This window comes from Hyla sarda, unplaced genomic scaffold (genome assembly GCF_029499605.1).
Source record: "Hyla sarda isolate aHylSar1 unplaced genomic scaffold, aHylSar1.hap1 scaffold_422, whole genome shotgun sequence".
NCBI lineage: Eukaryota > Metazoa > Chordata > Amphibia > Anura > Hylidae > Hyla > Hyla sarda.
Window position 1 is genome coordinate 189,447 of NW_026610437.1, and position 27,444 is coordinate 216,890.

Sequence of the window (27,444 nt, forward strand, 5' to 3'; positions counted from 1 at the left end):
ATGGGATCAATAAAAACGTCAGAATTATTACGACAAGAAGAGACACCGATCCGATCTGACAAATGGGCCGAACAGGAAGAGGCATTAAGGGGTTAACAAGAGGAAAGCGCCAAAAAGGTCTCAGAATTATTGTGTCTATTGGTTATTACAATAAAGTTGATTAAAAAAAAAAACATGAGTGGAGGTCACATGTTTCCTGTCCATAGTGGGGCTGTGTTCTTCAATCAAAAAATATTAAAATAATGTACAAACCCCGCCCCTTCCTGTAACATCACAGCTTCCAGAAGATTCCATCGTAAAAACTACGGCTACGGAGAGTAAAGAGATCACATGGGGAGGAGGTTTGTTACAGTGTGTCACCCCAGTAGTAAGGAGATTACATGAGGAGGAGGTTTGTTACAGTGTGTCACCCCAGTAGTAGGGAAATTACATGAGGAGGAGGATTGTTACAGTGTGTCACCCCAGTAGTAAGGAGATTACATGAGGAGGAGGTTTGTTACAGTGTGTCACCCCAGTAGTAAGGAGATTACATGAGGAGGAGGATTGTTACAGTGTGTCACCCCAGTAGTAAGGAGATTACATGAGGAGGAGGTTTGTTACAGTGTGTCACCCCAGTAGTAAGGAGATTACATGAGGAGGAGGTTTGTTACAGTGTGTCACCCTAGTAGTAAGGAGATTACATGAGGAAGAGGTTTGTTACAGTGTGTCACCCCAGTAGTAAGGAAATTACATGAGGAGGAGGATTGTTACAGTGTGTCACCCCAGTAGTAAGGAGATTATATGAGGAGGAGGTTTGTTACAGTGTGTCACCCCAGTAGTAAGGAGATTACATGAGGAGGAGGTTTGTTACAGTGTGTCACCCCAGTAGTAAGGAGATTACATGTGGAGGAGGTTTGTTACAGTGTGGCACCCCAGTAGTAAGGAGATGACATGAGGAGGAGGTTTGTTACAGTGAGTCACCCCAGTAGTAAGGAGATTACATGAGGGGGAGGTTTGTTACAGTTTGTCACCCCAGTAGTAAGGAGATTACATGAGGAGGAGGTTTGTTACAGTGTGTCATCCCAGAAGTAAGGAGAGAATATGAGGAGGAGGTTTGTTACAGTGTGTCACCCTAGTAGTAAGGAGATTACATGAGGAGAAGGTTTGTTACAGTGTGTCACCCCCACTAGTAAGGACATTAAATGAGGAGGAGGTTTGTTACAGTGTGTCACCCCAGTAGTAAGGAGATAACACAAGGAGGAGGTTTGTTACAGTGTATCACCCCAGTAGTAAGGAGATTACATGAGGAGGAGGTTTGTTACAGTGTGTCACCCCAGTAGTAAGGAAATTACATGAGGAGGAGGATTGTTACAGTGTTTCACCCACGTAGTAAGGAGATTACATGAGGAAGAGGTTTGTTACAGTGTGTCACCCCAGTAGTAAGGAGAGTACATGAGGAGGAGGTTTGTTACATTGTGACACCCCAGTAGTAAGGAGATTACATGACAAGGGGTTTGTTACAGTGTGTCACCCCAGTAGTAAGGAGATTACATGAGGAGCAGGTTTGTTACAGTGTGTCACCCCAGTAGTAAGGAGATTACATGAGGGGGAGGTTTGTTACAGTGAGTCACCCCAGTAGTAAGGAGATTACATGAGGGGGAGGTTTGTTACAGTTTGTCACCCCAGTAGTAAGGAGATTACATGAGGAGGAGGTTTGTTACAGTGTGTCATCCCAGAAGTAAGGAGAGAATATGAGGAGGAGGTTTGTTACAGTGTGTCACCCTAGTAGTAAGGAGATTACATGAGGAGAAGGTTTGTTACAGTGTGTCACCCCCACTAGTAAGGACATTAAATGAGGAGGAGGTTTGTTACAGTGTGTCACCCCAGTAGTAAGGAGATAACACAAGGAGGAGGTTTGTTACAGTGTATCACCCCAGTAGTAAGGAGATTACATGAGGAGGAGGTTTGTTACAGTGTGTCACCCCAGTAGTAAGGAAATTACATGAGGAGGAGGATTGTTACAGTGTTTCACCCACGTAGTAAGGAGATTACATGAGGAAGAGGTTTGTTACAGTGTGTCACCCCAATAGTAAGGAGATTACATGTGGAGGAGGTTTGTTACAGTGTGTCACCCCAGTAGTAATGAGATTACATGAGGAGGAGGATTGTTACAGTGTGTCACCCCAATAGTAAGGAGATTACAGGTGGAGGAGGTTTGTTACAGTGTGTCACCCCAGTAGTAATGAGATTACATAAGGATTAGATTTGTTACAGTGTGTCACCCCAGTAGTAAGGAGATTACATGAGGAGGAGGTTTGTTACAATGTGTCATCCCAGTAGTAAGGAGATTACATGAGGAGGAGGTTTGTTACAGTGCGTCACCCCAGTAGTAAGGAGATTACATGAGGAGGAGGTTTGTTACAGTGTGTCACCCCAGTAGTAAGGAGATTACATGAGGAGGAGGATTGTTACAGTGTGTCACCCCAATTGTAAGGAGATTACATAAGGAGGAGGTTTGTTAAAGTGTGTCACCCCAGTAGTAAGGAGATTACATGAGGAGAATTGTTACAGTGTGTCACCCCAGTAGTAATGAGATTACATAAGGATTAGATTTGTTACAGTGTGTCACCCCAGTAGTAAGGAGATTATATGAGGAGGAGGTTTGTTACAGTGTGTCACCCCAGTAGTAAGGAGATTACATGAGGAGGAGGTTTGTTACAGTGTGTCATCCCAGTAGTAAGGAGATTACATGAGGAGGAGGTTTGTTACAGTGCGTCACCACAGTAGTAAGGAGATTACATGAGGAGGAGGATTGTTACAGTGTGTCACCCCAGTAGTAAGGAGATTACATGAGGAGGAGGTTTGTTACAGTGTATCACCCCAGTAGTAAGGAGATTACATGAGGAGAAGGTTTGTTACAGTGTGTCACCCCCACTAGTAAGGACATTAAATGAGGAGGAGGTTTGTTACAGTGTGTCACCCCAGTAGTAATGAGATTACATGAGGAGGAGGTTTGTTACAGTGTGTCACCCCAGTAGTAAGGAGATTACATGAGGAGGAGGTTTGTTACAGTGTGTCATCCCAGTAGTAAGGAGAGTACATGAGGAGGAGGTTTGTTACATTGTGACACCCCAGTAGTAAGGAGATTACATGAGAAGGGGGTTTGTTACAGTGTGACACCCCAGTAGTAAGGAGATTACATGAGGAGGAGGTTTGTTACAGTGAGTCACCCCAGTAGTAAGGAGATTACATGAGGAGGAGGTTTGTTACAGTGTATCACCCCAGTAGTAAGGAGATAACATGAGGAGGAGGTTTGTTACAGTGTGTCACCCCGGTAGTAAGGAGATTACATGAGGAAGAGGTTTGTTACAGTGAGTCACCCCGGTAGTAAGGAGATTACATGAGGAAGAGGTTTGTTACAGTGTGTAACCCCCTCTAGTAAGGAGAGTATATGAGGAGGAGGTTTGTTACAGTGTGTCACCCCAGTAGTAAGGAGATTACATGAGGAGGAGGTTTGTTACAGTGTGTCACCCCATTAGTAAGGAGAGTACATGAGGAGGAGGTTTGTTACATTGTGACACCCCAGTAGTAAGGATATTACATGACAAGGGGTTTGTTACAGTGTGTCACCCCAGTAGTAAGGAGATTACATGAGGAGGAGGTTTGTTACAGTGTGTCACCCCAGTAGTAAGGAGATTACATGAGGGGGAGGTTTGTTACAGTTTGTCACCCCAGTAGTAAGGAGATTACATGAGGAGGAGGTTTGTTACAGTGTGTCATCCCAGTAGTAAGGAGAGTATATGAGGAGGAGGTTTGTTACAGTGTGTCACCCCAGTAGTAAGGAAATTACATGAGGAGGAGGATTGTTACAGTGTGTCACCCAAGTAGTAAGGAGATTACATGAGGAAGAGGTTTGTTACAGTGTGTCACCCCAGTAGTAATGAGATTACATAAGGAGGAGATTTGTTACAGTGTGTCACCCCAGTAGTAAGGAGATTACATGAGGAGGAGGATTGTTACAGTGTGTCACCCCAATAGTAAGGAGATTACATGGGAGGAGGTTTGTTACAGTGTGTCACCCCAGTAGTAAGGACATTACATGAGGAGGAGGTTTGTTACAGTGTGTCATCCCAGTAGTAATGAGATTACATGAGGAGGAGGTTTGTTACAGTGTGTCACCCCAGTAGTAAGGAGATTACATGAGGAGGAGGTTTGTTACAGTGTGTCATCCCAGTAGTAAGGAGATTACATGAGGAGGAGGTTTGTTACAGTGTGTCACCCCCACTAGTAAGGACATTAAATGAGGAGGAGGTTTGTTACAGTGTGTCACCCCAGTAGTAATGAGATTACATGAGGAGGAGGTTTGTTACAGTGTGTCATCCCAGTAGTAAGGAGAGAACATGAGGAGGAGGTTTGTTACATTGTGACACCCCAGTAGTAAGGAGATTACATGAGGAGGAGGTTTGTTACAGTGTGTCACCCCAGTAGTAATGAGATTACATGAGGAGGAGGTTTGTTACAGTGTGTCACCCCAATAGTAATGAGATTACATAAGGAGGAGATTTGTTACAGTGTGTCACCCCAGTAGTAAGGAGATTACATGAGGAGGAGGTTTGTTACAGTGTGTCACCCCAGTAGTAAGGAGATTACATGAGGAGGAGGTTTGTTACAGTGTGTCACCTCAGTAGTAAGTAGATTACATGAGGAGGAGGCTTGTTACAGTGTGTCACCCCAGTAGTAAGGATATTACATGAGGAGAAGGTTTGTTACAGTGTGTCACCCCCACTAGTAAGGACATTAAATGAGGAGGAGGTTTGTTACAGTGTGTCACCCCAGTAGTAATGAGATTACATGAGGAGGAGGTTTGTTACAGTGTGTCACCGCAGTAGTTAGGAGATTACATGAGGAGGAGGTTTGTTACATTGTGACACCCCAGTAGTAAGGAGATTACATGAGAAGGGGATTTGTTACAGTGTGACACCCCAGTAGTAAGGAGATTACATGAGGAGGAGGTTTGTTACAGTGAGTCACCACGGTAGTAAGGAGATTACATGAGGAGGAGATTTGTTACAGTGTGTCACCCTAGTAGTAAGGAGATTACATGAGGAGAAGGTTTGTTACAGTGTGTAAGCCCCTCTAGTAAGGAGAGTACATGAGGAGGAGGTTTGTTACAGTGTTTCACCCCAGTAGTAAGGAGATTACATGAGGAGGAGGTTTGTTACAGTGTGTCACCCCAGTAGTAAGGAGATTACATGAGGAGGAGGTTTGTTACAGTGTGTCACCCCAGTAGTAAGGAGAGTACATGAGGAGGAGGTTTGTTACATTGTGACACCCCAGTAGTAAGGAGATTACATGACAAGGGGTTTGTTACAGTGTGTCACCCCAGTAGTAAGGAGATTACATGAGGAGGAGGTTTGTTACAGTTTGACACCCCAGTAGTAAGGAGATTACATGAGGGGGAGGTTTGTTACAGTGTGACACCCCAGTAGTAAGGAGATTACATGAGGAGGAGGTTTGTTACAGTTTGTCACCCCAGTAGTAAGGAGATTACATGAGGAGGAGGTTTGTTACAGTGTGTCACCCCAGTAGTAAGGAGATTATATGAGGAGGAGGTTTGTTACAGTGTGTCACCCCAGTAGTAAGGAGATTACATGACAAGGGGGTTTGTTACAGTGTGTCACCCCAGTAGTAAGGAGATTACATGAGGAGGAGGTTTGTTACAGTGTGTCACCCCAGTAGTAAGGAGATTACATGACAAGGGGGTTTGTTACAGTGTGTCACCCCAGTAGTAAGGAGATTACATGAGGAGGAGGTTTGTTACAGTGTGTCACCCCAGTAGTAAGGAGATTACATGAGGAGGAGGTTTGTTACAGTGTGTCACCCCAGGAATAGATCAGATGAGGAGGGGGTTTGTTACAGTGTGTATGCCCAGAGAAAGGAGATTACATGAGGAAGAGGTTTGTTACAATGTATCACCCCAGTAGTAAGGAGGTTACATGAAGAGGGGGTTTGTTACAGTGTGTCACCCCAGTAGTAATGAGATTACATGAGGAGGAGGTTTGTTAAAGTGTGTCACCCCAGTAGTAATGAGATTACATAAGGATTAGATTTGTTACAGTGTGTCACCCCAGTAGTAAGGAGATTACATGAGGAGGAGGTTTGTTACAGTGTGTCATCCCAGTAGTAAGGAGATTACATGAGGAGGAGGTTTGTTACAGTGCGTCACCCCAGTAGTAAGGAGATTACATGAGGAGGAGGTTTGTTATAGTGTGTCACCCCAGTAGTAAGGAGATTACATGAGGAGGATGTTTGTTACAGTGTGTCACCCCAGTAGTAAGGAGATTACATGAGGAGGGGGTTTGTTACAGTGTGTCACCCCAGTAGTAAGGAGATTACATGAGGAGGATGTTTGTTACAGTGTGTCACCCCAGTAGTAAGGAGATTACATGAGGAGGAGGTTTGTTACAGTGTGTCACCCCAGTAGTAAGGAGATTACATGAGGAGGAGGTTTGTTACAGTGTGTCACCCCAGTAGTAAGGAGATTACATGAGGAGGAGGTTTGTTACAGTGTGTCACCCCAGTAGTAAGGAGATTACTTGAGGAGGAGGTTTGTTACAGTGCGTCACCCCAGTAGTAAGGAGATTACATGAGGAGGAGGTTTGTTACAGTGTGTCACCCCAGTAGTAAGTAGATTACATGAGGAGGAGGCTTGTTACAGTGTGTCACCCCAGTAGTAAGGAGATTACATGAGGAGATGGTTTGTTACAGTGTGTCACCCCCACTAGTAAGGACATTAAATGAGGAGGAGGTTTGTTACAGTGTGTCACCCCAGTAGTAATGAGATTACATGAGGAGGAGGTTTGTTACAGTGTGTCATCCCAGTAGTAAGGAGAGTACATGAGGAGGAGGTTTGTTACATTGTGACACCCCAGTAGTAAGGAGATTACATGAGAAGGGGGTTTGTTACAGTGTGTCACCCCAGTAGTAAGGAGATTACATGAGGAGGAGGATTGTTACAGTGTGTCACCCCAGTAGTAAGGAGATTACATGAGGAGGAGGTTTGTTACAGTGTGTCACCCCAGTAGTAAGGAGATTACATGAGGGGGAGGTTTGTTACAGTTTGTCACCCCAGTAGTAAGGAGATTACATGAGGAGGAGGTTTGTTACAGTGTGTCACCCCAGTAGTAAGGAGATTACACGAGGAAGAGGATTGTTACAGTGTGTCACCCCAATAGTAAGGAGATTACATGGGGAGGAGGTTTGTTACAGTGTGTCATCCCAGTAGTAAGGACATTACATGAGGAGGAGGTTTGTTACAGTGTGTCACCCCAGTAGTAATGAGATTACATAAGGATTAGATTTGTTACAGTGTGTCACCCCAGTAGTAAGGAGATTACATGAGGAGGAGGTTTGTTACAGTGTGTCATGCAAGTAGTAGGGAGAGTATATGAAGAGGAGGTTTGTTACAGTGTGTCACCCCAGTAGTAAGGAAATTACATGAGGAGGAGGATTGTTACAGTGTGTCACCCAAGTAGTAAGGAGATTACATGAGGAAGAGGTTTGTTACATTGTGTCACCCCAATAGTAAGGAGATTACATGTGGAGGAGGTTTGTTACAGTGTGTCACCCCAGTAGTAATGAGATTACATAAGGAGGAGATTTGTTACAGTGTGTCACCCCAGTAGTAAGGAAATTACATGAGAAGGAGGATTGCTACAGTGTGTCACCCCAGTAGTAAGGGGATTACATGAGGAGGAGGTTTGTTACAGTGTGTCACCCCAATAGTAAGGAGATTACATGAGGAGGAGGTTTGTTACAGTGTGTCACCCCAGTAGTAAGGACATTACATGAGGAGGAGGTTTGTTACAGTGTGTCACCCCAGTAGTAATGAGATTACATGAGGAGGAGGTTTGTTACAGTGTGTCACCCCAGTAGTAAGGAGATTACATGAGGAGGAGGATTGTTACAGTGTGTCACCCCAATAGTAAGGAGATTACATGGGGAGGAGGTTTTTTACAGTGTGTCACCCCAGTAGTAATGAGATTACATAAGGATTAGATTTGTTACAGTGTGTCACCCCAGTAGTAAGGAGATTACATGAGGTGGAGGTTTGTTACAGTGTGTCATCCCAGTAGTAAGGAGATTACATGAGGAGGTGGTTTGTTACAGTGTGTCACCCCAGTAGTAAGGAGATTACATGAGGAGGAGGATTGTTACTGTGTGTCACCCAGTAGTGAGGAGATTACATGAGGAGGAGGTTTGTTACAGTGTATCACCCCAGTAGTGAGGAGATTACATGAGGAGGAGGTTTGTTACTGTGCGTCACCCCAGTAGTAAGGAGATTACATGAGGAGGAGGTTTGTTACAGTGTGTCACCCCAGTAGTAAGGAGATTACATGAGGAGAAGGTTTGTTACAGTGTGTCACCCCAGGAATAGATCAGATGAGGAGGGGGCTTGTTACAGTGTGTCAGCCCAGAGAAAGGAGATTATATGAGGAAGAGGTTTGTTACAATGTATCACCCCAGTAGTAAGGAGATTACATGAAGAGGGGGTTTGTTACAGTGTGTCACCCCAGTAGTAATGAGATTACATGAGGAGGAGGTTTGTTAAAGTGTGTCACCCCAGTAGTAATGAGATTACATAAGGATTAGATTTGTTACAGTGTGTCACCCCAGTAGTAAGGAGATTACATGAGGAGGAGGTTTGTTACAGTGTGTCATCCCAGTAGTAAGGAGATTACATGAGGAGGAGGTTTATTACAGTGCGTCACCCCAGTAGTAAGGAGATTACATGAGGAGGAGGTTTGTTACAGTGTGTCACCCCAGTAGTAAGGAGATTACTTGAGGAGGAGGTTTGTTACAGTGCGTCACCCCAGTAGTAAGGAGATTACATTAGGAGGAGGTTTGTTACAGTGTGTCACCCCAGTAGTAAGTAGATTACATGAGGAGGAGGCTTGTTACAGTGTGTCACCCCAGTAGTAAAGAGATTACATGAGGAGATGGTTTGTTACAGTGTGTCACCCCCACTAGTAAGGACATTAAATGAGGAGGAGGTTTGTTACAGTGTGTCACCCCAGTAGTAATGAGATTACATGAAGAGGAGGTTTGTTACAGTGTGTCATCCCAGTAGTAAGGAGAGTACATGAGGAGGAGGTTTGTTACATTGTGACACCCCAGTAGTAAGGAGATTACATGAGAAGGGGGTTTGTTACAGTGTGTCACCCCAGTAGTAAGGAGATTACATGAGGAGGAGGATTGTTACAGTGTGTCACCCCAGTAGTAAGGAGATTACATGAGGAGGAGGTTTGTTACAGTGTGTCACCCCAGTAGTAAGGAGATTACATGAGGGGGAGGTTTGTTACAGTTTGTCACCCCAGTAGTAAGGAGATTACATGAGGAGGAGGTTTGTTACAGTGTGTCATGCCAGTAGTAGGGAGAGTATATGAGGAGGAGGTTTGTTACAGTGTGTCACCCCAGTAGTAAGGAAATTACATGAGGAGGAGGATTGTTACAGTGTGTCACCCAAGTAGTAAGGAGATTACATGAGGAAGAGGTTTGTTACAGTGTGTCACCCCAATAGTAAGGAGATTACATGTGGAGGAAGTTTGTTACAGTGTGTCACCCCAGTAGTAATGAGATTACATAAGGAGGAGATTTGTTACAGTGTGTCACCCCAGTAGTAAGGAGATTACATGAGAAGGAGGATTGTTACAGTGTGTCACCCCAATAGTAAGGAGATTACATGGGGAGGAGGTTTGTTACAGTGTGTCACCCCAGTAGTAAGGACATTACATGAGGAGGAGGTTTGTTACAGTGTGTCACCCCAGTAGTAATGAGATTACATGAGGAGGAGGTTTGTTACAGTGTGTCACCCCAGTAGTAAGGAGATTACATGAGGAAGAGGATTGTTACAGTGTGTCACCCCAATAGTAAGGAGATTACATGGGGAGGAGGTTTGTTACAGTGTGTCACCCCAGTAGTAAGGACATTACATGAGGAGGAGGTTTGTTACAGTGTGTCACCCCAGTAGTAATGAGATTACATAAGGATTAGATTTGTTACAGTGTGTCACCCCAGTAGTAAGGAGATTACATGAGGAGGAGGTTTGTTACAGTGTGTCATGCCAGTAGTAGGGAGAGTATATGAAGAGGAGGTTTGTTACAGTGTGTCACCCCAGTAGTAAGGAAATTACATGAGGAGGAGGATTGTTACAGTGTGTCACCCAAGTAGTAAGGAGATTACATGAGGAAGAGGTTTGTTACAGTGTGTCACCCCAATAGTAAGGAGATTACATGTGGAGGAGGTTTGTTACAGTGTGTCACCCCAGTAGTAATGAGATTACATAAGGAGGAGATTTGTTACAGTGTGTCACCCCAGTAGTAAGGAGATTACATGAGAAGGAGGATTGTTACAGTGTGTCACCCCAATAGTAAGGAGATTACATGGGGAGGAGGTTTGTTACAGTGTGTCACCCCAGTAGTAAGGAGATTACATGAGGAGGAGGTTTGTTACAGTGTGTCACCCCAGTAGTAATGAGATTACATGAGGAGGAGGTTTGTTACAGTGTGTCACCCCAGTAGTAAGGAGATTACATGAGGAGGAGGATTGTTACAGTGTGTCACCCCAATAGTAAGGAGATTACATGTGGAGGAGGTTTGTTACAGTGTGTCACCCCAGTAGTAAGGACATTACATGAGGAGGAGGTTTGTTACAGTGTGACACCCCAGTAGTAATGAGATTACATAAGGATTAGATTTGTTACAGTGTGTCACCTCAGTAGTAAGGAGATTACATGAGGAGGAGGTTTGTTACAGTGTGTCACCCCAGTAGTAAGGAGATTACATGAGGAGGAGGTTTGTTGCAGTGTGTCATCCCAGTAGTAAGGAGATTACATGAGGAGGTGGTTTGTTACAGTGTGTCACCCCAGTAGTAAGGAGATTACATGATGAGTAGGTTTGTTACTGTGTGTCACCCCAGTAGTGAGGAGATTACATGAGGAGGAGGTTTGTTACAGTGTATCACCCCAGTAGTGAGGAGATTACATGAGGAGGAGGTTTGTTACTGTGCGTCACCCCAGTAGTAAGGAGATTACATGAGGAGGAGGTTTGTTACAGTGTGTCACCCCAGTAGTAAGGAGATTACATGAGGAGGAGGTTTGTTACAGTGTGTCACCCCAGTAGTAAGTAGATTACATGAGGAGGAGGCTTGTTACAGTGTGTCACCCCAGTAGTAAGGAGATTACATGAGGAGAAGGTTTGTTACAGTGTGTCACCCCCACTAGTAAGGACATTAAATGAGGAGGAGGTTTGTTACAGTGTGTCACCCCAATAGTAATGAGATTACATGAGGAGGAGGTTTGTTACAGTGTGTCACCGCAGTAGTGAGGAGATTACATGAGGTGGAGGTTTGTTACATTGTGACACCCCAGTAGTAAGGAGATTACATGAGGAGGAGGTTTGTTACAGTGTGTCACCCCAGTAGTAAGGAGAGTACATGAGGAGGAGGTTTGTTACATTGTGACACCCCAGTAGTAAGGAGATTACATGACAAGGGGTTTGTTACAGTGTGTCACCCCAGTAGTAAGGAGATTACATGAGGAGGAGGTTTGTTACAGTGTGTCACCCCAGTAGTAAGGAGATTACATAAGGGGGAGGTTTGTAACAGTGAGTCACCCCAGTAGTACGGAGATTACATGAGGGGGAGGTTTGTTACAGTTTGTCACCCCAGTAGTAAGGAGATTACATGAGGAGGAGGTTTGTTACCGTGTGTCATCCCAGTAGTAAGGAGAGTATATGAGGAGGAGGTTTGTTACAGTGTGTCACCCCAGTAGTAAGGAGATTACATGACAAGGGGGTTTGTTACAGAGTGTCACCCCAGTAGTAAGGAGATTACATGAGGAGGAGGTTTGTTACAGTGTGTCACCCCAGTAGTAAGGGGATTACATGAGGAGGAGGTTTGTTACAGTGTGTTACCCCAGTAATAGATCAGATGAGGAGGGGGCTTGTTACAGTGTGTCATCCCAGAGAAAGGAGATTACATGAGGAAGAGGTTTGTTACAATGTATCACCCCAGTAGTAAGGAGATTACATGAGGAGGGGGTTTGTTACAGTGTGTTACCCCAGTAGTAAGGAGATTTTATGAGGAGGAGGTTTGTTACAGTGTGTCACCACAGTAGTAAGGACATTATACAGTAATAGAGGAGTCTGGTGATGACTGGAGAGGTGACACTGCTGGGATATTATACAGTAATGGAGGGGTCTGGTGATGACTAGAGAGGTGACACTGCTGGGACATTATTCAGTAATGGAGGGGTCTGGTGATGACTGGAGAGGTGACACTGCTGGGACATTATACAGTAATGGAGGGGTCTGGTGATGACTGGAGAGGTGACACTGCTGGGACATTATACAGTAATGGAGGGGTCTGGTGATGACTAGAGAGGTGACACTGCTGGGACATTATACAGTAATGGAGGGGTCTGGTGATGACTGGAGAGGTGACCCTGCTGGGACATTATACAGTAATGGAGGGGTCTGGTGATGACTGGAGAGGTGACACTGCTGGGACATTATACAGTAATGGAGGGATCTGGTGATGACTGGAGAGGTGACACTGCTGGGGCATTATACAGTAATGGAGGGGTCTGGTGATGACTGGAGAGGTGACACTGCTGGGACATTATACAGTAATGGAGGGGTCTAGTGATGACTGGAGAGGTGACACTGCTGGGACATTATACAGTAATGGAGGAGTCTGGTGATGACTGGAGAGGTGACACTGCTGGGACATTATACAGTAATGGAGGGGTCTGGTGATGACTGGAGAGGTGACACTGCTGGGACATTATACAGTAATGGAGGGGTCTGGTGATGACTGGAGAGGTGACACTGCTGGGACATTATACAGTAATGGAGGGGTCTGGTGATGACTGGAGAGGTGACACTGCTGGGACATTATACAGTAATGGAGGGGTCTGGTAATGACTGGAGAGGTGACACTGCTGGGACATTATACAGTAATGGAGGGGTCTGGTGATGACTGGAGAGGTGACACTGCTGGGACATTATACAGTAATGGAGGGGTCTGGTAATGATTAGAGAGGTGACACTGCTGGGACATTATACAGTAATGGAGGGGTCTGGTGATGACTGGAGAGGTGACACTGCTGGGACATTATACAGTAATGGAGGGGTCTGGTGATGACTGGAGAGGTGACACTGCTGGGACATTATACAGTAATGGAGGGGTCTGGTGATGACTGGAGAGGTGACACTGCTGGGACATTATACAGTAATGGAGGGGTCTGGTGATGACTAGAGAGGTGACACTGCTGGGACATTATACAGTAATGGAGGGGTCTGGTGATGACTGGAGAGGTGACCCTGCTGGGACATTATACAGTAATGGAGGGGTCTGGTGATGACTGGAGAGGTGACACTGCTGGGACATTATACAGTAATGGAGGGATCTGGTGATGACTGGAGAGGTGACACTGCTGGGGCATTATACAGTAATGGAGGGGTCTGGTGATGACTGGAGAGGTGACACTGCTGGGACATTATACAGTAATGGAGGGGTCTAGTGATGACTGGAGAGGTGACACTGCTGGGACATTATACAGTAATGGAGGAGTCTGGTGATGACTGGAGAGGTGACACTGCTGGGACATTATACAGTAATGGAGGGGTCTGGTGATGACTGGAGAGGTGACACTGCTGGGACATTATACAGTAATGGAGGGGTCTGGTGATGACTGGAGAGGTGACACTGCTGGGACATTATACAGTAATGGAGGGGTCTGGTGATGACTGGAGAGGTGACACTGCTGGGACATTATACAGTAATGGAGGGGTCTGGTAATGACTGGAGAGGTGACACTGCTGGGACATTATACAGTAATGGAGGGGTCTGGTGATGACTGGAGAGGTGACACTGCTGGGACATTATACAGTAATGGAGGGGTCTGGTAATGATTAGAGAGGTGACACTGCTGGGACATTATACAGTAATGGAGGGGTCTGGTGATGACTGGAGAGGTGACACTGCTGGGACATTATACAGTAATGGAGGGGTCTGGTGATGACTGGAGAGGTGACACTGCTGGGACATTATACAGTAATGGAGGGGTCTGGTGATGACTGGAGAGGTGACACTGCTGGGACATTATACAGTAATGGAGGGGTCTGGTGATGATTAGAGAGGTGACACTGCTGGGACATTATACAGTAATGGAGGGGTCTGGTGATGACTGGAGAGGTGACACTGCTGGGACATTATACAGTAATGGAGGGGTCTGGTAATGACTGGAGAGGTGACACTGCTGGGACATTATACAGTAATGGAGGGGTCTGGTGATGATTAGAGAGGTGACACTGCTGGGACATTATACAGTAATGGAGGGGTCTGGTGATGACTGGAGAGGTGACAATGCTGGGACATTATATAGTAATGGAGGGGTCTGGTGATGACTGGAGAGGTGACACTGCTGGGACATTATACAGTAATGGAGGGGTCTGGTGATGACTGGAGAGGTGACAATGCTGGGACATTATATAGTAATGGAGGGGTCTGGTGATGACTGGAGAGGTGACACTGCTGGGACATTATACAGTAATGGAGGGGTCTGGTGATGACTGGAGAGGTGACACTGCTGGGACATTATACAGTAATGGAGGGGTATGGTGATGACTGGAGAGGTGACACTGCTGGGACATTATACAGTAATGGAGGGGTCTGGTGATGACTGGAGAGGTGACACTGCTGGGACATTATACAGTAATGGAGGGGTCTGGTGATGATTAGAGAGGTGACACTGCTGGGACATGATACAGTAATGGAGGGGTCTGGTGATGACTGGAGAGGTGACACTGCTGGGACATTATACAGTAATGGAGGGGTCTTGTGATGATTAGAGAGGTGACACTGCTGGGACATTATACAGTAATGGAGGGGTCTGGTGATGATTAGAGAGGTGACACTGCTGGGACATTATACAGTAATGGAGGGATCTGGTGATGACTGGAGAGGTGACACTGCTGGGACATTATACAGTAATGGAGGGGTCTGGTGATGATTAGAGAGGTGGCACTGCTGGGACATTATACAGTAATGGAGGGGTCTGGTGATGACGGTATCATTGTGTGTCAGGTTCCTATAAGGTGTCAGGATGTGGCGGTCTATTTCTCCATGGAGGAGTGGGAGTATGTAGAAGGACACAAGGTTCTGTACCAGGACATAGTTATGATGGAGGATCACCGGCCCCTCACATCACAAGGTAAGAGGAGACATATATATATATATATATATATATATATATATATCACTCTCACTACCTAGTAACATAGAAATCTATCCAGTACTGATGTATTCATTCCCTGTGTGTTCCCTACAGATGGAGTCATTGACAGAAATCCACCCGAGAGGTGTCCCCGTCCTCTGTATTCCCAGGACTGTCCAGAGGGAAATGTCCCAGAGAAGCATCAGGTAGATGCATTAGAGTCTCCAAAATATGATCATAAAGTGATTGAACCCATGATTATGGTACCCTAGGTCCCACCCTAATTAACCCCCTCATGACCCAGGATTTTATTTTTTTGGGCTCACGTCTTTTGCTCCTCACGGACCCCATAACTTTTCTTATTCCGTGTGTTTTTTTTTTTATTATTCCGTGTTTTTTTCCGTTTTTTTGCACTTTCGTTTTTTCCTCTCACCTTTAAAAAAATCACAATGTTTTCCGTTTTCCACCTACAGACCCATATGCTGGGACATTATACAGTAATGGAGGGGTCTGGTGATGACTAGAGAGGTGACACTGCTGGGACATTATACAGTAATGGAGGGGTCTGGTGATGACTGGAGAGGTGACACTGCTGGGACATTATACAGTAATGGAGGGGTCTGGTGATGATTAGAGAGGTGACACTGCAGGGACATTATACAGTAATGGAGGGGTCTGTTGATGATTAGAGAGGTGACACTGCTGGGACATTATACAGTAATGGAGGGGTCGGGTTGTGACTGGAGAGGTGACACTGCTGGGACATTATACAGTAATGGAGGGGTCTGGTGATGATTAGAGAGGTGACACTGCTGGGACATTATACAGTAATGGAGGGGTCTGGTGATGACGGTATCATTGTGTGTCAGGTTCCTATAAGGTGTCAGGATGTGGCGGTCTATTTCTCCATGGAGGAGTGGGAGTATGTAGAAGGACACAAGGATCTGTACCAGGACATAGTCATGATGGAGGATCACCGGCCCCTCACATCACAAGGTAAGAAGAGACTTATATATAGATATCACTCTCACTACCTAGTAACATAGAAATCTATCCAGCACAGATGTATTCATTCCCTGTGTGTTCCCTACAGATGAAGTCATTGATAGAAATCCACCCGAGAGGTGTCCCCGCCCTCTGTATTCCCAGGACTGTCCAGAGGGAAATGTCCCAGAGAATAATCAGGTTAATTAGGCTGATCCTATATCTCTATAGGGGGGTCCTGCAGTCATAGATGTGGGGATAGATTTTGGGGGTCTCTGTTGCTCCTCCTGTCTGCTGTATTGTAGTGAATTGTTCTATATGTCACATCAGGGGGGAGATCTGACTAATAATAAAGTGGAGGATGAAGAAGAGAGGATGAGGGGCCATCACCCGTGTATGAGGGAAGTGAAGGAGGAAATTCCAGGAGGTGTTACCCCAGGTATGTAATAATTCCAGGAGGTGTTACCCCAGGTATATAATAATTCGAGAAGGTGTTACCCCAGGTATGTATTAATTCCAGGAGGAATTACCCCAGGTATGTAATAATTCCAGGAGGTGTTACCCCAGGTATGTAATAATTCCAGGAAGTGTTAACCCAGGTATGTAATAATTCCAGGACGTGTTACCCCAGGTATGTGATAATTCCAGGAGGTGTTACCCCAGGTATGTAATAATTCCAGGAGGTGTTACCCAAGGTATGTAATAATTCCAGGAAGTGTTACCCCAGGTATGTAATAATTGCAGGAGGTGTTGTCCCAGGTATGTAATAATTCCAGGAGGTTTTACCCCAGGTATGTAATAATTCCAGGAGGTGTTACCCCAGGTATGTAATAATTCCAGGAGGTTTTGTCCCGGGTATGTAATAATTCCAGGAGGTGTTACTCCAGGTATGTAATAATTCCAGGAGGTGTTGTCCCAGGTATGTAATAATTCCAGGAGGTGTTGTCCCAGGTATGTAATAATTCCAGGAGGTGTTGTCCCGGGTATGTAATAATTCCAGGAGGTTTTACCCCAGGTATGTAATAATTCCAGGAGGTGTTACCCCAGGTATGTAATAATTCCAGGAGGTGTGACCCCAGGTATGTAATAATTCCAGGAGGTGTTACCCCAGGTATGTAATAATTCCAGGAGGTGTTACCCCAGGTATGTAATAATTCCAGGAGGTGTTACTCCAGGTATGTAATAATTCCAGGAGGTTTTGTCCCAGGTATGTAATAATTCCAGGAGGTTTTACCCCATTTATGTAATAATTCCAGGAGGTTTTACCCCATGTATGTAATAATTCCAGGAGGGGTTGTCCCAGGTGTGTAATAATTCCAGGAGGTGTTGTCCCAGGTATGTAATAATTCCAGGAGGTGTTGTCCCAGGTATGTAATAATTCCAGGAGGTGCTACCCCAGGTTTGTAATAATTCCAGGAGGGGTTGTCCCAGGTATGTAATAATTCCAGGAGGTGTTGTCCCAGGTATGTAATAATTGCAGGAGGTGTTGTCCCAGGTATGTAATAATTCCAGGAGGTGTTGTCCCAGGTATGTAATAATTCCAGGAGGTGTTGTCCCAGGTATGTAATAATTCCAGGAGGTGTTGTCCCAGGTATGTAATATTTCCAGGTGGTGTTACCCCAGGTATGTAATAATTCCAGGAGGTGTTGTCCCAGGTATGTAATATTTCCATGAGGTGTTGTCCCAGGTATGTAATAATTCCAGGAGGTGTTGTCCCAGGTATGTAATAATTCCAGGAGGTGTTGTCCCAGGTATGTAATATTTCCAGGAGGTGTTGTCCCAGATATGTAATAATGCCAGGAGGTGTTGTCCCAGGTATGTAATGTTTCCAGGAGGTGTTGTCCCAGGTATGTAACAATTCCAGGAGGTGTTGTTCCAGGTATGTAATAATTCCAGGAGGTGTTTTCCCAGGTATGTAATAATTCCAGGTGTTGTCCCAGGTATGTAGTAATTCCAGGAGGTGTTGTCCCAGGTATGTAATATTTCCATGAGGTGTTGTCCCAGGTATGTAATAATTCCAGGAGGTGTTGTCCCAGGTATGTAATAATTCCAGGAGGTGTTGTCCCAGGTATGTAATATTTCCAGGAGGTGTTGTCCCAGATATGTAATAATGCCAGGAGGTGTTGTCCCAGGTATGTAACGTTTCCAGGAGGTGTTGTCCCAGGTATGTAACAATTCCAGGAGGTGTTGTTCCAGGTATGTAATAATTCCAGGAGGTGTTTTCCCAGGTATGTAATAATTCCAGCTGTTGTCCCAGGTATGTAACAATTCCAGGAGGTGTTGTCCCAGGTATGTAATAATTTCAGGAGGTGTTTTCCCAGGTATGTAATGTTTCCAGGAGGTGTTACCCCAGGTATGTAATAATTCCAGGAGGTGTTGTCCCAAGTATGTAATACTTCCAGGAGGTGTTGTCCCAGGTATGTAATATTTCCAGGAGGTGTTGTCCCAGGTATGTAATATTTCCAGGAGGTGTTTTCCCAGGTGTGTAATATTTCCAGGAGGTGTTGTCCCAGGTGTGTAATAATTCCAGGAGGTGTTGTCCCAGGTATGTAATATTTCCAGGAGGTGTTACCCCAGGTATGTAGTAATGGATTACAGAGGGAATTCGGAGGTGTCTTCAGGGGAGGCTCCACCTTAGATCTACATGACATTAACCCTTCAGGCCCCAGTGATCCCCTGTGTTATGTATAGTCAGGACCTGAGGGAGGTGACTATATAGAGATCCTCTCCAAGGTCATCTATGGGTCCTGTCATGCTCCAGGTAGAACACTAGGGGCAGCATCAGGATTTGGGGCTCAGATGTGATGAACGGAGATCGGAGAAAACTTGGAGAAATATATTTTATATGACAAATCATTTTAAATCATTTGATTATACTTAAAATATTTATTTTGTGTACACCAGAAATATATTTTTATCCCAACAGAAAATCCCAGTAAGAATTCTGAGGGAAACTTCATGTTATCCCTGAATGATAAAGGAGAAGATGAAGATATGATGGAGCGCTCCTCAGGAGAAGACCTCCTTACCCCTAATGTCCATCCAGATCTATCCTATAATAATCCACCTGATCATGAGGAACCTTCTCCTGACCAACCACACATTGTTACCACAAGGACAGATCAGGAAGGAGGGAACATTTTTCAATGTGGAAGAGAATTTACAAAAAGATCAAGTGTTTTTAGACACAGGAAAATTCACATAGAGGAGAAGCCAAATTCATGTTCTGAATGTGGAAATGTTTTTATAAGTAGATCAGATCTTATGATACATGAGAGAATTCACATGGAAGAAAAGCCATATTCATGTTCAGAATGTGGGAAATGTTTTAAAAGTAAATTGGGACTTGTTATACATGAGAGAATTCACACAGGGGAGAAGCCATATACATGTTCAGAATGTGGGAAATGCTTTTCACAAAAATCAGCTCTTGTTGCACATGAGAGAATTCACACAGGAGAAAAGCCATATTCATGTTCAGAGTGTGGTAAATCATTTATTATTAAATCACTACTTTCTAGACATGAGAGAAATCACACAGGAGAGATGCCATATTCATGTTCAGAATGTGGTAAATGTTTTAAAGGTAAACCTTCTCTTGTGATACATAACAGAATTCACACAGGAGAAAAGCCATATTTATGCTTAGAATGTGGGAAATGTTTTACATATAAATCAGCTCTTGTTGTACATGAGAGAATTCACACAGGAGAGAAGCCATATTCATGTTCAGAATGTGGTAAATGTTTTACTCATAAATCAAATCTTGTTATGCATGAGAAAATTCACACGGGAGAGAAGCCATATTCATGTTCAGAATGTGGTAAATGTTTTACACATAAATCAAATCTTGTTATACATGAGAAAATTCACACGGGAGAGAAGCCATATTTATGTTCAGAATGTGGGAAATATTTTACACATAAATCAAATCTTGTTACACATGAGAGTATTCACACAGGAGAGAGGCCATATTCATGTTCAGAATGTGGGAAATGTTTTATAAATAAATCACAACTTTCTGGACATGAAAGAATTCACACAGGAGAGAAGCCATTTTCATGTTCAGAATGTGGGAAATGTTTTTTAACGAAGTCAAAGCTTGTTATACATGAAAGAATTCATACGGGAGAGAAACCATATTCATGCTCAGAATGTGGTAAATGTTTTACACAAAAATCAGATCTTGTTACACATGAGAGAATTCACACAGGAGAGAAGCCATATTCATGTTCAGAATGTGGGAAATGTTTTACAATTAAAGGAAATCTTATTACACATGAGAGAATTCACACGGGAGACTTACAAATTAAAGGAGTAGTCCAGTGGTGATTCAGTGGTGAGCAACTTATCCCCTATCATAAGGATAGGGGATAAGTTGCAGATCGCGGGGGGTCCGACCGCTGGGGCCCCCTGCGATCTCCTGTACGGAGCCCCGACAGCCCGCTGGAAGGGGGCGTGTCGACCTCCGCACGAGGCGGCGGCCGACACGCCCCCTCAATACAACTCTATGGCAGAGCCGAAGCGCTGCCTTCGGCAATCTCCGGCTCTGCCATGGAGATGTATTGAGGGGGCGTGTCGGCCGCCGCTTCGTGCGGGGGTCGACACCCGCTATCTCGGCGGAGAGTCGGGGCCCCGTACAGAGAGATCGCAGGGGGCCCCAGCGGTCGGACCCCCCGCGATCTCAAACTTATCCCCTATCCTTAGGATAGGGGATAAGTTTTTCACCACTGGACTACCCCTTTAAGTAATCATAAATATATGATAATATGGAGAATGGAAATCTGAGATCTCAGGTGACAGTAAAATGTGATGTTTCTAAGTTCTGTTGTGAGAATTAACCCTCGAATAAACTTAATAATGAAACCTAAGCAGAAGCTAAAGCCAACATCATCGCTTGGTCATCAGCACCTGGGGTCATGTGACCTTTGTAGGTAAATAACGGTAATGAGAAGTAATATGTAATGCTATTGTGTATCATTTAGTAGTGACTTGTAGCTCTACACTACAGTATGATTGGATGATTTCTATGGATGATAATGATTGGTGATTACTATGTATTACCTCGGCCTCATTTCCATTAGAAATATTACTGATTGTATCTCATGTGTCACTTCTGTCCTATCAGGATCAGGACACTTCTGTGTTGTCACCAATAACCCTTAGGCCGGGGTCACACACAGGATTTTGTCGGTATTTTTAGGTAAATCTAGAGATCTTCTATAAGACAAGGGATCAGTTTGACCATAGACCCCAATAAGTCCTGACCCCATTAAACAGGTAGTTGTGACGTCCACTTTCCTGGACCAGGAGAACAATTCTTCCACTTTAACCCCTTCCTGCAAACTACTGTGTGTGTATATATATATATATATATATATATATATATAATGTCCATTCATGATCAGGCCGCTGCAGTTGTATGGGCGGTGACCGCTGGGCTCCGATCTTGACAGTTAACCCTTCAGTGCTGCGGTCATTGTGAGGGTGGGAGTTCCCTCTGTTCTCTATTAAGACCCCACAAGCGATTGCGAGTTCTCATTAGTAGCCATGGCAACCAGAGACCTCCAAATGGCCTCTGGGTACCTGGCTCCGGAAACCGATCAGGCTCTGCCCGAGGGAGTGAAACACTGATAGTAATATATAATACATTGTAATACAGATCTGCAGTTATTATATGTGTCAGGTCCCCAAGAGGGACAGCAAAAAGGAAAAGGAAAATAAAGTAAAAAAAAATAAATACAGTAAATAAAAATAAATAAATTCAAGATACACAATCTCCCTTTCACTCCCCCAAAAAACGATATACACATATTTGGTATTACCGCCTCCATAACAACCCAAGCAATAAAACTATCACATTATTGAACCCGCATGATGAATGCAGTAAAAAAAATAATAAAAACCTTTGCCAATGGCTTCCACCTTGCCATATCCCGGTGCTCCATGATAGGGGGGGGATTCTGCTGCAGGACCCAAAACACATTGACATGCTCCTCAAAGATTTTTACAGTGACCGTTACTCCGCTCCGACCTCCTCTTCTTTACCCCTGAGGGACTGGTTGGCCATTGTGACCTACCCTGTCTAGACGATGACGATAGACCGCGCCTTAATGCGCCGATCTCTGAGGAGTTGAAGAGAGTGGTAAAGGCCCTGAAGGCTCACGAGGCGCCCGGCCCGGATGGGTACACTGGGGACTTCTTTAGGATCCTGTTCCCGAACATTACCTCATCATTGTTATCCCTATACAATGGAGACTTATCCGGCACAGATACCCTCTGACACAAATACATACATCAAGGTGTTACCTAAACCGGGGAGGGACCCATTATTGTCAGGGGGGTATAGGCCTATTTCTCTTATAAATGTGGATCTGAAAATAGTGGCCAAAATATTAGCTGACCGGCTGGCCTGTATTTTGCTTATATCCCTGAACCATGTCGGTTTCATTCAGGATAGGTCAGCAGTGGCAAACCTTCGAAAGGTCGGGCGGTCTTATACGACATCCATCTGAGACCCCACTCACATCCATCCCCAGCAATCCCATCGATTGACATTGAAAAGGCTTTCGATAACGTCAACTGGGGATGGTTGTGGAAAGTTATGCAGACCATGGGATTTCGAGGACCCTTTTTTACCTATATACAGGCATTATATACCTCTCGGAGAGCTAGGATCCATACGCTTTATTTCACCAGCATTTCATCCGCAGAAGGGGACACGAAAGGGGTGCCCACTGTCCCCCCTGCTTTTCAATTTGGCTATTGAGCCGCTATCTTGGGTACTGTCATCAGTGCCTGATATCGAGGGCATCCCGCTGGGCTCTACCTCTGTTAAGCTTGCCCTTTTTGTGGATGACCTCCTGCTCTTAGCTAACACGGGGAGGGGTCTGTGTTCGGTTATTAATTACTTAGAGGACTTTGGGGTGGAATCTGGGTTCGGGTGAATGTTGCTAAAAGTGTCACAACCACAAAGAAGAACCAAAAACTATGATAACAATTTTCAACCTTTCCTCCATGTTCTCACACAAGTGTAAAGAGAGGTTCTCTACAAGGGTCTCTTCTTCTGCCCTACTGACAGTGTCAATGAATTTCACCTGTTTGTAGATTGAACACGTGGATCCGGAATCTGACCATAACGAGGCATTTTGCACTGGCAGGGACTCTACTTCTGGGACGACCACGAAAAATGCTCCCACCAGGTCATTAGACCTATCCAAACCAATCTGAAGCCTCTTCCATGGTCCCTCACAAGGGACAATACAGTAGAATCTCCCAATGGCGGACACTCATGGGGAATCAAAAAAAGTGTCCCCTATTGGGAGTGTTTTGTCCCCTTTCGGTGTGTGTCCGCGCCCGCTATTGGGAGTGTCCCCTATTGGGAGTGTTTTGTCCCCTTTCGGTGTGTGTCCGCGCCCGCTATTGGGAGTGTCCCCTATTGGGAGTGTCCCCTATTCGGAGGGTGCAAATACATTGTCTTATGGGACTCTGCCGGGGAATTAAAAACTGTCCACTATTTGGAGGTGTCCCCTACTGGGAGGTGTCCGCTAAGGGAGAATCTACTGTACATCATCCATCCATGGTAGCTGAAGATTTTAGGAACATGAAGTCCAGATACAAACCTCAACTGAATCTAAATAAAGAACAAACAAAAGCTCTATCTGCTTTAGAAAAAAATACAGATACAGTCCTGGCCGTAAATATTGGCGCCCCTGAAATATTTCTATAAAATTAAGTATTTCTCACAGGAAAGGATTGCAGTAACACAGGTTTTGCTATACACATGTTTATTCCCTTTGTGTGTATTGGAACTAAACCAAAAAAGGAGGAAAAAAAAATTGGACATAATGTCACCAAACTCCAAAAATGGTCTGGACAAAATTATTGGCACCCTTTCAAAATTGTGGATAAATAAGATTGTTTCAAGCATGTGATGCTCCTTTAAACTCACCTGGGGCAATTAACAAGTGTGGGCAATATAAAAATCACAGCTGAAAGCAGATAAAAAGGAGAGAAGTTCACTTAGTCTTTGCATTGTGTGTCTGTGTGTGCCACACTAAGCATGGACAACAGAAAGGGGAGAAGAGAACTGTCTGAGGACTTGAGGACCAAAATTGTGGAAAAATATCAACAATCTCAAGGTTACAAGTCCATCTCCAGAGATCTAGATTTGCCTTTGTCCACAGTGCGCAACATTATCAAGAAGTTTACAACCCATGGCACTGTAGGTAATCTCCCTGGACGTGGACGGAAGAGAAAAATTGATGAAAGGTGTCAACGTAGGATAGTCTGGATGGTGGATAAGCAGCCCCAAACAAGTTCCAAAGATATTGAAGCTGCCCTGCAGGCTCAGGGAGCATCAGTGTCAGCGCAAACTATCCGTCCACACTTTAAAAAAATGAAACGCTATGGAGGAGACTCAGGAGGACCCCACTATGGAGGAGACCCAGGAGGACCCCACTATGAAGGAGATCAAGGAGGACCCCACTATGGAGGAGATCCAGGAGGACCCCACTATGGAGGAGACCAAGGAGGACCCCACTACGGAGGAGACCCAGGAGGACCCCACTATGGAGGAGACCCAGTGTTACGCCGAGCGCTCCGGGTCCCTACTCCTCCCCGGAGCGCTCGCGGCGTTCCTCTCTCTGCAGCGCCCCGGTCAGACCCGCTGACCGGGAGCGCTGCACTGACACTGCCGGCGGGGATGCGATTCGCATAGCGGGACGCGCCCGCTCGCGAATTGCATCCCAAGTCTCTCACCTGTCCCGGTCCCCGGCTGTCTCGTCCTGGCGCGCGCGGCTCCACTCCTTAGGGCGCACGCGCCAGCTCTCTAAGATTTAAAGGGCCAGTGCACCAATGATTGGTGCCTGGCCCAATCTGTCTAATTAGCCTCCACCTGCTCCCTGTCTATTTAACCTCACTTCCCCTTCACTTCCTTGCCGGATCTTGTTGCCTTTGTGCCAGAGAAAGCGTTACAGTGTTTGCCTTACCAGTGTACCTGACCTCTTGCTATTGCTATTGACTACAAACCTTGCCGCCTTCCCCGACCTTCTGCTACGTCTGACCTTGCCTCCGCCTAGTCCTTCTGTCCCACGCCTTCTCAGCAGTCAGCGAGGTTGAGCCGTTGCCGGTGGATACGACCTGGTTGCTACCACCGCAGCAACACCATCCCGCTTTGCGGCGGGCTCTGGTGAATACCAGTAGCAACCTAGAACCGGTCCACCGACACGGTCCACGCCAATCCCTCGCTGACACAGAGGATCCACATCCAGCCTGCCGAATCCTGACAGTAGATCCGGCCATGGATCCCGCTGAGGTCCCGCTGCCAGTTGTCGCTGACCTTACCACGGTGGTCGCCCAGCAGTCTCAACAGATAGAGCAACTTGGACAACAGTTCGCCCAACAAGGACAGCAGCTGTCGCAGTTGACCGCCATGCTACAGCAACTTCTGCCACAGCTACAGCAGCAACCATCTCCTCCGCCAGCTCCTGCACCTCCTCCGCAGCGGTGCCCGCTCCTGGCCTCCGCTTGTCCCTGCCGGACAAATTTGATGGGGACTCTAGACTTTGCCGTGGTTTCCTGTCACGATGTTCCCTACATTTGGAGATGTTGTTGGACCAATTTCCTACAGAACGGTCGAAGGTGGCTTTCGTGGTCAGTCTCCTGTCTGGGAAGGCTTTGTCATGGGCCACACCGCTCTGTGACCGCAATGATCCTGTCACTGCCACTGTACAGTCCTTCTTTGCTGAGGTTCGTAGTGTCTTCAAGAAACCAGCCCGAGCTTCTTCTGCCGAAACTGCCTTGCTGAACCTGGTCCAGGGAAATTCTTCTGTAGGCGGGTACACCATCCAATTTCGTACCCTCGCCTCAGAACTATCTTGGAACAACGAGGCCCTCTGCGCGACCTTTAAAAAAGGCCTATCCAGTAACATCAGAGATGTGCTGGCCGCACGAGAAATTCCTGCCAACCTGCATGAACTTATCCATTTGGCCACCCGCATTGACATGCGTTTTTCTGAAAGACACCAGGAACTCCGCCAGGAAAAAGACCTTGATCTCTGGGCACCTCTCTCCTAGTATCCTTTGCAACCTACCCCTGTGCCTCCCGCCGAGGAGGCTATGCAAGTGGATCGGTCTCGCCTGACCCATGAAGAGAGGACTCGCCGCAGAGATAAAAATTTATGTCTGTACTGCGCTAGTAACGAACATTTCTTGGTGGATTGCCATATTCGTCCTCCACGTCTGGGAAACGCACGCACCCAGCTCACGTGGATGTGGCGTCTCTTGGTCTGAAGTCTGCTTCTCCACGTCTGACTGTGCCCGTACGGATTTCTCCTTCTGACAACTCTTCCTTCTCAGCTATGGCCTTCTTGGACTCTGGTTCTGCGGGAAATTTTATTTTGGCCTCTTTTGTTAATAAGTTCAACATCCCTGTGACCCGTCTCGTCAAGCCGCTCTACATTTCCTCGGTCAACGGAGTTAAATTGGACTGCACCGTGCCTTACCGCACAGAACTCCTGCTCATGAGCATTGGACTGCATCACGAAAAAATAAAAATTTTTGTTTTGCCCAACTGCACCTCTGAAGTCCTCCTCGGTCTGCTCCAACGCCACTCTCCTACCCTTGACTGGACCACCGGGGAAATCAAGTGCTGGGGTACTTCTTGCCACAAAAAATGCCTCACGTCTGCTCCCAGTCCCGTCAGGCAAGCCTCAGTGCCTCCTCCTACACCTGGTCTCCCCAAGGCCTATCAGGACTATGCTTTGCCTCCTCATAGCCCCCGTCCTGGTAACACTCTGCCCCGTACCAAGCTTCACCCTCTGCCCCCCCTCCCCATTCCCATTCCTTCTGAACTGCCTGCCGTTGATGAGTATACCCAGGACTTCACTGTCCTCCAGAAGGAGACTCTACAATCGCTCCCAATGTCCTCGTCCCATGTGGAGCGACATCCGGACAAAAAGAGGGGGAGACCTAAGGGGGGGGTACTGTTACCCCGAGCGCTCCGGGTCCCTGCTCCTCCCCGAAGCGCTCGCGGCGTTCCTCTCTCTGCAGCGCCCCGGTCAGACCCGCTGACTGGGAGCGCTGCACTGACACTGCCGGCGGGGATGCGATTCGCATAGCAGGACGCGCCCGCTCGCGAATCGCATCCCAAGTCTCTCACCTGTCCCGGTCCCCGACTGTCTCGTCCTGGCGCGCGCGGCTCC

The 27,444-nt window shown here is 45.9% G+C and overlaps 1 protein-coding gene across 8 annotated transcripts in view; it reads left to right on the forward strand.

Moving 5' to 3' along the window:
• The first annotated feature begins 237 nt into the window (after positions 1 to 237).
• LOC130333999 (gastrula zinc finger protein XlCGF26.1-like) overlaps positions 238 to 27,444 on the forward strand; it is a 54,963-nt gene continuing 27,756 nt past the window's right edge. Inside the window, exons 1-8 of one of the 8 annotated variants that reach the window (XM_056553860.1) lie at positions 238 to 341; positions 15,127 to 15,253; positions 15,371 to 15,462; positions 16,126 to 16,252; positions 16,350 to 16,441; positions 16,571 to 16,679; positions 19,167 to 20,549; positions 20,984 to 21,805. In XM_056553860.1, the coding sequence (XP_056409835.1) occupies positions 15,166 to 15,253; positions 15,371 to 15,462; positions 16,126 to 16,252; positions 16,350 to 16,441; positions 16,571 to 16,679; positions 19,167 to 20,549; positions 20,984 to 20,991 (1,899 nt within the window). In that variant the 5' untranslated portion in view covers positions 238 to 341; positions 15,127 to 15,165 and the 3' untranslated portion in view covers positions 20,992 to 21,805. Of the gene's footprint in view, positions 342 to 15,126; positions 15,254 to 15,370; positions 15,463 to 16,125; positions 16,253 to 16,349; positions 16,442 to 16,570; positions 16,680 to 17,627; positions 17,672 to 18,119; positions 20,578 to 20,983; positions 21,806 to 27,444 lie in introns of those variants that run through there. The other 7 variants (XM_056553859.1, XM_056553865.1, XM_056553858.1 and 4 more) reach the window with 7 other exon arrangements.